Here is a 13,358-nt window from a genome sequence, read left to right as displayed (position 1 = left end):
ATTACTGTGGTTGCTTCTATGCTGTATAAGCAGAAATACAAGGAAAATAGAACTGTTGCATGTGATTAATTGTCAAGAAATTGTACAAGCAGTAGTAATACAATATACACTAGCCAAATCAGTAAATACAATTTCAATTTTTGTGAAGTGACTGTTGCTTTAGTTTCTAGGAAGGTTTCCTTGAATAAAGGGTTTTGAACCTTTTCTTTATAGAAAATAATCTACTTACACAAACCAGACATATGGATGAATGAAACAGAATAGAAGGTGCAGACCCAACCCAGGGATGTTCAGCTGTCTGATCTTTGAAAAAGGTGCCGCAAACATACCATAGTGCTGGGGAAACTGACTATCCACACGCAGAAGATTGAATCTAGACCCAAGTACCTCACCAGGAGCTAAACTAAAATTGAAATGGGTCAAAGATCTAAATATAGAACAGAAACATTTAGTATGCTAAAAGATAAAATAGGTAAAACTTGAAGACATAGGTATAGGCAGGGATTTTCTGAAGAGAACCTCAATTCCATAAGAAATAATGTCAAGAATCAAAAATTTACTATTTTGTATCTAGTGCACTGGTAGAATGAAAGTTTTCTGTTAAAATTGAAGTTACCTATTTTTTCTTTTAGCAAATTTTCTTTTACTTTTTTATTTTTGGTACACATATGTTTATAACTGTTTTCTCTTCCTGCTAAATTGTTCCCTTAACCAATACATAGTGACTTTCTTTGTCTCTTCTGATGAGTTTTGTCTGAAATTAAGATAGCTGTGCCTGTTTTTTTCTGAGTTCCTGTTGCATGGAATATTGTTTTCCGATGTTTAATGTGAGTTTTTCTGAATGAAATGCGTTTCTTGTATTTTGGATACTGTTGGATTTTATTTCTTGATTCATTCTGCCAAATTGTGTCTTTTGATTGGGAATTTGAGACCTTTTATAGGCAGTTATTATTGAGTTACTGACTCCTTTCTGTTATTGCGTTATTTTCCTTTTGTTGATTCCTCCCCCTCTCTCTTTTTGCTTAGCTGCTCATCTTGCCATGTATATTTATTCTTTTTTATTACTTTGCATTGATGACTTCATTGTCTTTTTCTAGGATATTCTTGACAACTTTTTTAATGCTGATTTGCTAGTTATCTAATCTTTTAGGTGTTCCTTGCTATGGAAACAATTTATTTCTCTATCGATTTTGAAGGACAGTTTTTCAGGGTTGCAAGCTGTTACAGGCTTAAACACTTCACTCCAGGCCCTCCTGTCCTTTAAGATTTGTGTTGAGAAGTCAGTCGCCTGTAATACTAACGGGTTTACCTTCAGAGATAATTTGCTGTCTTTCTCTAATACCTTTTAAGACTTTGTTCCTATGTTGGACTTGAGGTATTTTGAGCATTATGTGGCACAGGGAAGTTCTTTTGTTGGTAATGGCTGATTGGGGTTTTATATGCCTCAGTTACCTGAATAGTTCTTTCTTTATATTTGCAGAGTTTTCTGCCATTATTTCTGTGAACAAGTTATTCATGACATTTATGTTGTCTCATGATTTTTTACTTTTCCAGTTACTCTTAGGTTAGTCTTTATCTAGCAAAATTGTTGGATCCATTTTTTATGTTCTCTTGTTGCTTTTAAGCCGTCCTTGAGTAGTTGGTGTTTGAAGGCATTCTAGTTCCGAAATTCTGCCCTCACATTGGTTGCACTGCTGCCCATGCTTTCCATATATAATTTTTAATACACTGAATTTCTCATTGAAACCTTTTCATGGGCTTTGGTAAATTTTCGTAAAACTTTGGTAAATTGGTCATTCATATTTTGTATCATTTCTTTGCTCATCTAGTTTTTCATTAGTGTCTTCTGAAAGTTCTTCAATTACTTCCATTAGCTGTTCAGTTATATCTTCTGTGATCCTACTGTCTCTTGGATGTGTTTTCTAACCCCCTTTAAATAATAATAATTCAGGTGTGTATCCTACGCCGTTTACCCCCTTGATGCTCAGCTGCACATTTGAGGTCAGCGTGGGCTACACAGCGAGTTTAAGGCCAGCCTGAGCTACATAAGCAAAATCCTGTCTAAAAGTATAAGAATTAAAAGGGTTCACTAAAGTTGGTATACCACCCCCCCCCCACTGCTAAATTTGACTGGCTTTAAAAAAAAAAAAGAATTAAAAGGGAAAGAGGAAGAGTAAAGAAAAACAAGAGATCAGAAGCAAGAAAGAACAAAGAAATATTCCCCAAGCCTCAGTAAACTGATGAAGAAGAAAAGAGGAAAAGAAAAAGAAAAAAACAAGACAGAAAAGCCTAAAAAAAAAATGTACACATTAACAAAAAACAAAAAAGAATTTCTCTGTGATTTCAAATGTGTGGTTTTCTTTGGGGATCTACAATATTGAGGCAGTGTCCAAGTCAATACACGTCCCTGCTCACACTGGTAAATAAAGCAGGAAACCAGACACCAGCAGGCAGTAGGATTAAGGCAGGGGCACCAGGTAATTTTCAGATCCAGAGCTGGGCCTGTGGCTCTGGGCATGGGGCTGAGTCCTTCAGCTCAAACACCTCATCTCTTCGGGTCGCTTTCCGGGCTGTGTCCCTGGCTGTCTCTCACCAAGTCACTTTGGAAATGCAATACTGGAAGCTGTCAGGCAGAAAGAATCCCGCGCTGTCCCTGAAGCTCCAGCGCCCACGCGTCCCTTCCACTGCAGCAGCATTTCTCTCTGCCCCTTCTGGAGTCCCCAGCTTTCACTTTGTCTCTGCAGATTTGGTTTCCCTTTCCCAAGAACCCGGAGCTGGAGAGAAAGTGAAGACGGTCCCTTCCCTTCTCCGTACTGTGTTCTGTCTCTGTCATTTCTCTGTAGGTTTTAACGTTCCTGTCAGATCACTTCCTGTTCCTAGAGATCTGCTTTTCTTTTTTCTTCCCCATGTTATTGTTTTCTAGCATCTGGATTCTGAATCTCGGAGAAGCTAAGTTGTTACTATTTACCACTCTGACATTTTCTCAGAAAGCTGGTTTTCTGTTTTAATATCCACACCTTTGATCATTTTTAATTTTATTTTAGTATGTGGTGATAGATACAGGTCTAGACTCAATCTTCAGCATGTGAATATTTCGTGGTTTCTCTATGAGAAACTCAAAGTATAAAATAATTTAAAGAGCAAAATTAAAGATGAATATTAGAAACCAGGGAGACAGATCTTTGCAAATGGGAAAGAGATCCAGAGATGAAAGATAGGGAAGAAAGGAAAGGAGAAGGGGAATAAAAAAGAATTACGGAGTGTTATTCAGCTCACCACAATCAGTGAAACTACTGTGTACTGAAAACATGTACTAATCAAAAAACTAAAATAGGAGTTAGTGTATGGTAACTTTTAGGTTCTCTTTATTAGTTGAGCAACATATAAAGAATTCTTACATGATAATTACTATCACTTATTTTGTGTTAAGGAAATGTATTTGTTGGGAAAGAAAACTTCTGCTAATACTTGCATTTTCAAGGAAGATTAAATGAAAGCTTATTTGCTTTGAAATTATAATTCATGTCCATTTATAGTATTATATTCATGCCCATTTATAGGCAATATAAAGTTAAGATGTCATAGTGTTTACTCTGTACTATTTATTTTGTTTTTAAGGGTCCAAAAGGTGAAGCAGTTGGATCTATCACTCAGCCCTTACCTAGCAGTTATTTGATCATCCGAGCTACTTCAGAATCAGATGGTAACTACAGTTTTTGATGGATTGGATTTTTGGTTTCATTTTTAAGAGTTCATTGTATATATCAATTTGTGTTATCCTTGGAAGAAATCTGTTTAGTATGATACTTGTAGTAGAAACACTGTAATTATAAATTGCTTTGAATAATAAATGTATTATTAACTTGGTAGACAAGCAGAAATCTGCTGGGAAGAAAGTATTGTCTACTTCAGTAATGTGTTAGTCCTTTAGACTGCAATCTTTATCCTCCATTGACAGATTACACTTTTTTGACTTATTAGTGTTTGTTGTGCTAAATCATTAAATGTTAACATTTTTTATTTTATTCTATTTGATTTTATCCTTAAGTGTCGCAATAAGATACTTATGCACTGTTTTGGTTTCATTTTACATATCGAGGTATTAATGTATGAATTATTTTATCCCTCTTAATAATTTGATAACTCATGAAGCAAGTATGATAAAATTTACTTATATGAAATCAAGGTAACTTTATTTATTTATTTATTTAGTCTTTTTTGTTTTTATCGGTATCAGGGATCGAACTTATGACTGCACATTTGCAAGGCAGGCACTTATGCCGCTGAGCTAAATCCCCAACCCCAAATCAAGGTAACTTTAAAACCGTAATAAAGAGCTGGGGATTTGGCTCAGCAGCACAGGCGCCTACCTGGCAAGTGTGAGGTCATGAGTTTGATTTCTAGTACCATAAATAAATAAAATCTAAATAATTTATCATGAATTTCTTTTACATTTTATAGTTTAAATTAGCTCGATATCAAAAATCTTATAACCTCCTGAAGTAGATTTTTGCCAGATATTTTTTTGGTAAAAATATAATCATGAGTGTTCGATATGAAAATACTTTATGTGGCTGATATTTCTATCAGATCTTTGAAACAAACGTGTGTGAGAATTTAAAGTACTAAAGTATATATGAACATTTTTCTGCTAAGTTTTAAAACAGAAGTAGAGCTATCTGTTATGTTTTTCTTAGAAACGTAGCAATTAATGATAACATTATACAGAAATTTTCCTGACTTAAAAAGTTTCCATACATGTAAGAACAATGAGTTCTGTGCCCAGAGACAGACATCCTCTCAGCAACAAAACATTATTTCAGGTAGCTTGTTTATAGTAGAAGCATAACCTCTTCAGGATATTTTGTGTAACTTGTTGAGTAGCTTTAAATTATGTTGCATGTTATTGCTCTAAACTTTGGAAAATGAAGTGAATTTATTTTGGATTGAGTATACTTGCTAATACTTACTTTATACTGTTTATCAGTAATTTCTGGATGCTTAATATGTAAAAAGCATTTGTAAAATAAAATTGTGTTAAGACATTCTTAGCATGCCAGATGTGGTGGTGCGTGCCTATAATCCCCGCACTCAGGAGGCTGAGGCAGGAGGATTTTGGTGAGTTCTAAGCCAGCCTGGACTACATAGTGAGTTCAAGGCCAGCCTGAACTACATAGCGAAATCCTGTTTCAAAAAAGAGAAATGCTTAACACATTTGTTCACATTACCTTTTCCAGTACATGTTTCTCAAAGAAATAATATCATGTTCAAAGGTAACTGATAAAAGTAAAATAGATGTTTGTTTCAGTTTCTTACCTCTTATAAATCTGTCTTCTTCTAGGAAGGTGCTGGATGGATGCTTTGGAGTTGGCTTTGAAGTGTTCTAGTCTTCTTAAACGCACAATGATCAGGGAAGGAAAGGAACATGACCTGAGCATTTCATCAGATAGCACTCATGTGACTTTGTATGGTTTATTACGTGCTAACAATCTCCACAGTGGTGACAACTTCCAGTAAGTAGATATTACGATTAATCTGTAATAATGTCAGAAAACCTGTTGTTCACTAGGTTAGCTGATAATTCTTGGTACTTTGGCAGTGTATACACAATTGAAATTTACCTATCTTCTTCACATATATGGCCTAAGCCTTAAATTATCTGCTATGATCAAGTATAGAAATTTATTTCCATTATTCTAGCCAACCTGAATTACTCTCTTTCCCAAATATAAACCTGTCTACCTTGTCTCTTTGCATAGTGTTCCTTTCACTAAGAATGATTTCTGCTTATTGCCCATTTCTCCTATCATAATCCTGTGGATTTTTCAAGATCAGTTTAAAATATTACGTCATTTACATGGTTTTTTCCTGCCTCTTAAAAGTGAAATACAATCTTTTTATTGCTATTCTCTCACATTTTTCTGTAATGGCACTCAAATTACTTTCTGTATCTGGTTTCTGTGAGATTATTTTACATTGTCAAGTGTTTTGGGTTGGAATTGGTTTTGTCTCCTGAAGCACTCATGTAGTTAATACTAAAAAATTATTTCTTTAGGAAAACTCGGCAGCAGTTCAATGACTTTGTTCAGGGGCCAGGATCTTGTGTTGCTTTGTAGGATGAACACTGAACTTCTGCTTTTCCTCCCTTGCCTGCCTCTCACCTTCTGGCTTGCAGCTGCTCGTTTTCATCAGCGCTGAGGTTGTTCTTTTCAAAGTTAGACTGCTCCGTGCAACCTGAGCCAGTTTTTTTTCCTATCCTTTTTCTCAACACTATTTTGTGTTCAGAGGAGTTCAAGGTCATCACATTTGTTTTTACTTCTTTAAAACCTCCATCACTTGAATTTTTGTAGCCTTTCTTTGAAGACCTGTAATCTAGAATTTACATTTTAATCCCAAGTACCTGGAGCCTGAATGGACTAGTACAGGAGCTAGGGAGGGCAGGTGATACAGCAATGAATATTTGTTGGGATTTATTCCCTAAATTTTACTCCCTTTCTACAGATTATTTATCCTAATCACTTTGAAGTATAGCAAAACTTCTTATTTTTAGACTGTAGACGTATTTCTTAAGCTGAAATTTCCTTTTCCAATTTTCCCTGTAACTTTTGTATCAAGATTAAGCTATTTCATCTTATTCTTGGAGTTATTTTGGGTAACTATGGAAGCTTTTATAGACAGAAAATTTTAGTTTGTTTGTATTCACTTGAGAACCTAATATGATCCTGCTTGTTTCTTCAGACTGAAAGTGACAGTGAGTTTGTTATAAACAATGATATTCATAGAATAAAATTAATCTACCTAGTAGTAGTCATTTTACTTTTGAAGATTTTAGCCTTAGGAGTAAAGAGGCAAAGAGCTCAGAGTATCATGGTTTAACGTTTCTCCAGGTTTTCATTTAACTTCTCCATGCCTCTGTTTACTAATTTATAAAGTAAAACTAAGGTTACCCATCTCCTAAGGTAATTTTCAGAATTAAATGAATTTTAAGAACAGAAAATATTTAGAACACTGGCAAGCACAGAGTAAATTCACGATAAATATTACACTCATTCCAATGCATAAGTTTTCTTAGCCTCCTTTATTCTTCCTCCAAAAATTCTTTTAAGGTTAAATGACAGTGAAATTGAACGACAGCATTTTAAGGACCAAGATATGTATTCTGATAAATCTGATAAAGAAAATGATCAAGAACATGACGAGTCAGACAATGAGGTGATGGGGAAAAGTGAAGAAAGTGATACTGATACATCAGAAAGGCAGGATGACTCATACATCGAACCTGAGCCCGTGGAGCCTCTAAAGGGTACCACTTACACAGAGCAGAGCCATGAAGAACTTGGAGAGGTAAAAGTACATTTTCAGAGCTTATGATTTTCTAATTCTTCAGAATTTCCAAATGAATTTAGGTATTACTTGCTTGATATGTTGTTTTTCTAAAATACAACATTTATACATATTTTATTTTTTAGAATATATATGAATAAGAAATTTATCAAGATTTATAAACACATACACATTTTTTATATCATTACTAACATAGACTATCAAATTTAAAGTACTCATTTTCTTTATTTGCTCTTGAAATAGAGTACTGCCTGGTACTGTTACAAGATACAAAGTGAATTGCAAGGAAACAAGTTTATAACTGTCTTGTTACTGCTACTGTATAGACATGTTATATAAAATAATAGGATACAGTGTTTTTATGTATTGCTTACTGTGATATCTCTTGTGGATCCTTTTTTACTTAAGCTTTATAACTATTAACTTCATTTAGCATTTTAAGGGTTATTTTATATTTTAAGAATGCTTGGAATAGTCCTGGAGATATTTGTATTTTCAACATGCTGTCTTGTCTAAGTCTCTGAAATAAATTTCAATATGTTTTGTTTATTGCTAAAGGCAGGTGAGGCTTCTCAAACAGAGACCGTGTCTGAAGAGAACAAAAGCCTTATCTGGACATTGCTGAAACAAGTTCGTCCAGGAATGGACTTGTCCAGGGTTGTTCTGCCTACGTTTATTTTGGAACCTCGTTCTTTCCTGGATAAACTTTCAGATTACTACTATCATGCAGACTTCCTGTCTGAGTAAGTATATTCTTAATTCTTAAAATAGAAGATACTGTATTTCATGATGCTAGAGATTCTCAAGAGTGCCACTTCCAGTGATTATGTCTTTCCAAACTCAGATTCTAGTGACACATCATTCTCTCGTCACCACTTCTATGGTTGATCTTAATAAGAAATGTGTTTTGGGAAGCTAAATTGAGAGATCACAAGTCTGAGGAAGAGGAAATTCTGCTCCTCGTGGCCCACATTGCCGTGTTGGGCCCCTTGACCTATTCACTAATTTAACACAGGCTGAAATACTTGGCGTGAGCTCCTTCATTCAAGTCCCATCCTAGGACTTGTTTCTTGCGAGACCCGTGCAACTTACACAACTAGAATAACCTGCCAGGTGCTGGCTTTTTACATGATTTCCTTCTCTTGTCTTTGCTTTTCTTCGGAAGCTGCAGCTTGAGTATAATTCTGAAGAAGGCAGGCGTAAGGAAACAAGAAAGGAGGAGCTGTTCATATCTGTCCCAGAAGCTTTTTGGAGAGCTTCGCAAAGAACTTCCCCTTTCCACACCTCGCCTGCTGCCCCTACTCCAGCAGCAGTGTCCAAGACACTGTGTTTTCTGTGGTACCAACTTCCAGCCTTCTGATCTGAGTTTTTAGACTGTGCATCAGTATTTATTTTCAGTTTCTGTGTATTAATTGTAACATTGGGGGAAAAATCATAAGTGAGTCAGAGAATAAACTGTGGGAAATTTTTACAGGATATATAATAGGAAAAATGTTCATCTCCCTAAAATACAAAGAACTCTTAGAAATTTAATGCAAATACTGAACTGTAGAAAAAGGATAGAAGAAATGACCAGGCATTTCAAAAATGAAGAAATAGAAACTGGTTTTAGACACATAAGCTTCATGGAAAATAAGAAAAATGTGATTCAAACTAGCTATGTAGCATTTCATGTTCATCACACTAACAAAAAAATCCAAAAGCTTTTAAATACAGTTCTTCTATTTTCCTTCTTTCCTTATCTGTCTAGAAATTTGTTTCTCTCAGAATATAAGGTAAATTCCTGTGAAAAGGCTGCAATTTCCACAGATCGAAAAGTTGCACTTTATGGCAGCACACTGTTACCAAGACTCTGTGGGGCAGGAGACACTTTCACACATGCCATGGGTGACAGAAAGAGGCGCAGCACCTTTGAAGGGAATTCGGTAGTATTTGCCAAAGCTGTAGAGGCATCCATCCTTTGATGCAGTAATCCTACTTATTGTGAATAGCTCCTGCAGCTAAAACTCCACAAATATCGAATGACCCACAGAAGGTTGCTGCAGCAGGGTGTGTAATAGCAAAACATTAGAAATAGCTCAGGTGTTAAATAATATATGGTACATCTACACATACACAGAAGAACTCACTCTATTGCTGTAGAAAGAACGCCAGCAGGGGATATAGCTCAGGGGCACAAGTGCCTGCCTGGCAAGCACACGATCCTGAGTTCAACTTTAGGTACAAAAAAAGGGAAAAAACTCCAGAAAAAAAGAGAATATATAGAAGAGTGAGTACCATATTTTTAGAAAAACAAGACTATTTGTATTTGATTGTTTATGCATAAAGGAAACCTTAAAAGAACTTTTAAAGCAGTAATGTACACCATAGTGGCACATGCCTATAATTCTAGCACTGTGGGAAACTGAGGCAGGAAGTTTGTAAGTTGTAACTCAGCCCTGAGCAATTAGCAACTTAAGGAGATCCTATCACAAAATAAAAACAGCTGGAAATATAGACCAGTACCAACACCTTGGGTTCACTGGCTTCAGTTCTCAAAAACAAAAATAAGCCAAAATAACCTTACATATAGGCAATAAGTAGCACATTGTGGAGAATGGGAACAATATATAAGGGTTGTAAATTGCAACCATGTACGTTAAAGACATATTTCTTTGTATTTCTTTAACTTTTCAAGCTACTTATATGTAAAATTTAAAAGAAAAGTACATGATGGAAAATTTAAACCAATAGAAAGAGAGCAATTCATGGTTTGTTACTGAAGAAAGATAGAACTTGACAAAATTGCCAATAAGCCTAGGCCCAGCCTCTGCCCTCTCATACCTCATCAGATATGCTTGTGAAACACAAATGCCATTTTATAAATAAACAGGGCATAATAACTACATTACAAACAGATACAATAAGATACCTTATAAACAGAAGTCAGTGTTTTGCCACATTGGCAGTAACAGCCAAATGGGGGTGAGAAGGCAGTCAGGGGTCTTACATATTACTCCTGTATGATGGAAACTTTTCTTTATCTACCATACTGGTATAGTTTTTTCACTCTGGAATTCAGTTGTAGTACATAAGGGGAGGTTAGAATACAAATCATGTTAGTTTACTGAAGTTATTTTTAACTCTTTTACCAATTTTTAATTTAAAACATCTATATTTTATAGAAGAGACTGAAAAACCATAAAATCCTATAGTTAGAAAGATAAATGAGAGTGACTAGCACCAGCTTACTGTCCTGTCCTTCTTGACCACACATGATCACAATTTCTCACAGAATCCTTTACTACATCTCAAGTTCTACAGAACCCCACAACCGAAACCTTGGTTTGGAGAGTTTCCAAAAACCATTTCAGCAAAGAGCTGGACAGTGTGTCAAAGAATAGAAACAAACAGACAAACAAACAAAAAATGGGGGAAAATGATCAAATTAAGAAAATAATTCTTGGAAATAAATTTTACATGATTATCTTTGCCATCTATTTTAAGTATGAATTGTTTATAATTAAATCTCTCGTTCAGTTATTGGTTGATAAATATGAGGGAGAATTTGTTCCATAGGCCACAAGGATTCTATGATATCATTTTGTTTTCTAGGGCTGCCCTTGAAGAAAATCCTTATTTCCGTTTGAAGAAAGTAGTGAAATGGTATTTGTCAGGATTCTATAAGAAGCCAAAGGTAGTGGTTATACTTTACTTTCTTTAACTTTTGTGAGTTTTTTATTTCTATATGTCACTTTTAAATTTAACAATTAATAGCAAAACTGCAAAATACGTAATTATTTAGACCTATATTTTATTTGAAGTCATAGGATTTTACTTCATGAAAATGTCTTTAATGTAGAACTTCATAAGGATTCTTCCTGATAATACTTGTTTTGACTAGTTTAAACTATTGTAAATTCTCTGTATTTGTAACTAGAAACATGTGTTTTTTGTAGGGACTGAAGAAACCTTATAATCCTATACTTGGTGAAACTTTCCGTTGTTTATGGATCCATCCCAGAACAAACAGCAAAACTTTTTATATTGCTGAACAGGTATTAGAAATGCATGTTATAGAAGCAAAATAGATCTTGACTTTTTTAAAGCTATTTTTGTAAACAGTAGTAACTTAATAAGTTATTGTTGACTTTTCTTTCTAGTGAATTTTAAGCACCTAACTTTTAGTACTAAATGCCACTAAATGCCATACTCCTCAGTGTTGCTGTTACTGTCGTGGAATCCTCTGATCAAAAATAAATGTTTACTTTTCCTCCCGTTCCTCCTTGTGTTCTCTTTATATTTTGTTCATTTACTTTTGGCAAAGTTTATAGTGGTCGTACTTAAAATTATTCAGTAGTTCTCAGTTCTGAAATCAGATTTATACCAGTTTGTCTGGCATTCAGTTCTGGATACTTTCAATTTTATCTCATGTGCTTTTTCTTCTTCTTTTTTTTTTTTTTTTTTTTTTGTGAAAAATAGGGGCTTGCTGTTTAGTTCAAGACTGGCCTTTATTCAGATTGGCCATGAACTCACTATGTCTGTAGCCCAGGCTGGCCCCAACTCGGCAAACCTCCTTTCTCAGCCTCCCAAATGCCAGGATTGCAGGCATGTGCCACCACACCGGGCTCTAAATGCCTTGTTAGGTAGTTAGATCTCTGCCTGTATAACTAGGTAACCTGATCTTACACTTTTTTGCCCTCTCTAATTTTAAATTTAGTTCTTCACTGAACATTTCTTCTCAACTATTCTTCAACAAACCCTGAGCTGTTCATTCTTCATTATCTAGTGAACTGCAGCTCCCACTGATTTTCCCCTTCTGAGATGTCTGTGGTATTTTTTGTGATTATCCAGTAAGCTATTTTTTAATATCTGTATTGTTTCCCATATTACAGAACCTTCCTCGAATTGAATTGTTAGGTGAAGTAGCAACTGAAGTCATATTCCCTTTCCTTCCAGATAATGCTTCCTTTGTTGTTGTTGTTGTAACAGGCAATTAGAAAATACTGCTTAGTTTTTAAACTTTTGTTAATTGAAACTTACGTACATTTTTTTACTCCTCTCTCTTTGCTCTGTCTGCACAAACCTGAGAAATATGATACTCTATCTCAACAGTAGTTACTCCTTTTTATAGTGATTCTCACCTTTAGTGTAAGAAAGATGAGACCATGTATCCTTTGATAACTACCTTATTCTCCCTAGAGGTTTTGATGTATCCCTCAGGAGGAAACCATTTATCTGTATTAATGTTTTAAATTAATGATTTACTTCCATTTAATTCACTGTAATTCTTCACAAAAACATTGTAAATTTATTGAAAACATTGAATCATTAAAATAGCATATTTAAGCTGGGCGTGGTGGCTCACACCAGTAATCCTAGCACTTGGGAAGCTGAGGCAGGAGGATCATTTTGAGTTCAAGACCAGCCTGGGCTACAAAGTGAGCTCAAGGCTTGCTTGAACTGCATAGAGACCTGTCTCAAAAAGAAAAAAAAAGAAAATTTAAAAATAGTATATTTAGCCAGGAGTGGTGGCATCCACTTGTGATCCCAGCATTGAGAAGATTGAGGCAAAAGGATTGCTGCAAGTTCGAGGTCAGCCTGGGCTAAATAGTGAGTCCAAAGCCAGCCTGAAACAATACCCTGTCTCAAAAAATAAATTAAATAACATATTTGTCAAAGCTTTTGTTTGTTTCCTCCAGCCAATTCAGTAATCCATATAAAAAGTAGACAGGAAAATCTAAGAATATTATCCACTGTTGTGTAACGGATTGCTGCGAAAACCAAATGGTATAAAATACTTATTAGCTCATGAGGTTGAGAATCTGGTGGGGTAGGTGGATGGAGAGAAGGTGGAAAGGAGGGGGAAGAAGGGAGGGACCCCAAGACCCTCCAAAATGGAAGCTGCATTATAACCTAGTTGCAGAAATGGTCATTCTGCACAACCATTTTGGCTCACTGTGAGGGAGAGCTACCTTACGGTGTGAATTCCAGGAGCTAGAGACCGGAAACTGGTTACTGTAACCATCAGTATT

The 13,358-nt window shown here is 35.3% G+C and overlaps 1 protein-coding gene across 9 annotated transcripts in view; it reads left to right on the top strand.

Moving 5' to 3' along the window:
- The window catches only part of Osbpl8 (oxysterol binding protein like 8), a 177,214-nt gene that overhangs the window by 140,752 nt on the left and 23,104 nt on the right, over nucleotides 1-13,358 (top strand). For all 9 annotated transcript variants that reach the window (XM_063255177.1, XM_063255175.1, XM_063255181.1 and 6 more), the window contains 6 exons: nucleotides 3,619-3,703; nucleotides 5,342-5,513; nucleotides 7,107-7,344; nucleotides 7,903-8,087; nucleotides 10,939-11,020; nucleotides 11,283-11,381. In XM_063255177.1, the coding sequence (XP_063111247.1) occupies nucleotides 3,619-3,703; nucleotides 5,342-5,513; nucleotides 7,107-7,344; nucleotides 7,903-8,087; nucleotides 10,939-11,020; nucleotides 11,283-11,381 (861 nt within the window). The remainder of the gene's footprint in view (nucleotides 1-3,618; nucleotides 3,704-5,341; nucleotides 5,514-7,106; nucleotides 7,345-7,902; nucleotides 8,088-10,938; nucleotides 11,021-11,282; nucleotides 11,382-13,358) is intronic.

This window comes from Cavia porcellus, unplaced genomic scaffold, assembly GCF_034190915.1.
Source record: "Cavia porcellus strain 051 isolate PalLab524CR breed Dunkin Hartley unplaced genomic scaffold, mCavPor4.1 scaffold_8, whole genome shotgun sequence".
Taxonomy (NCBI): Eukaryota; Metazoa; Chordata; class Mammalia; order Rodentia; family Caviidae; genus Cavia; species Cavia porcellus.
This window is presented reverse-complemented; position numbering and strand designations above follow the sequence as displayed.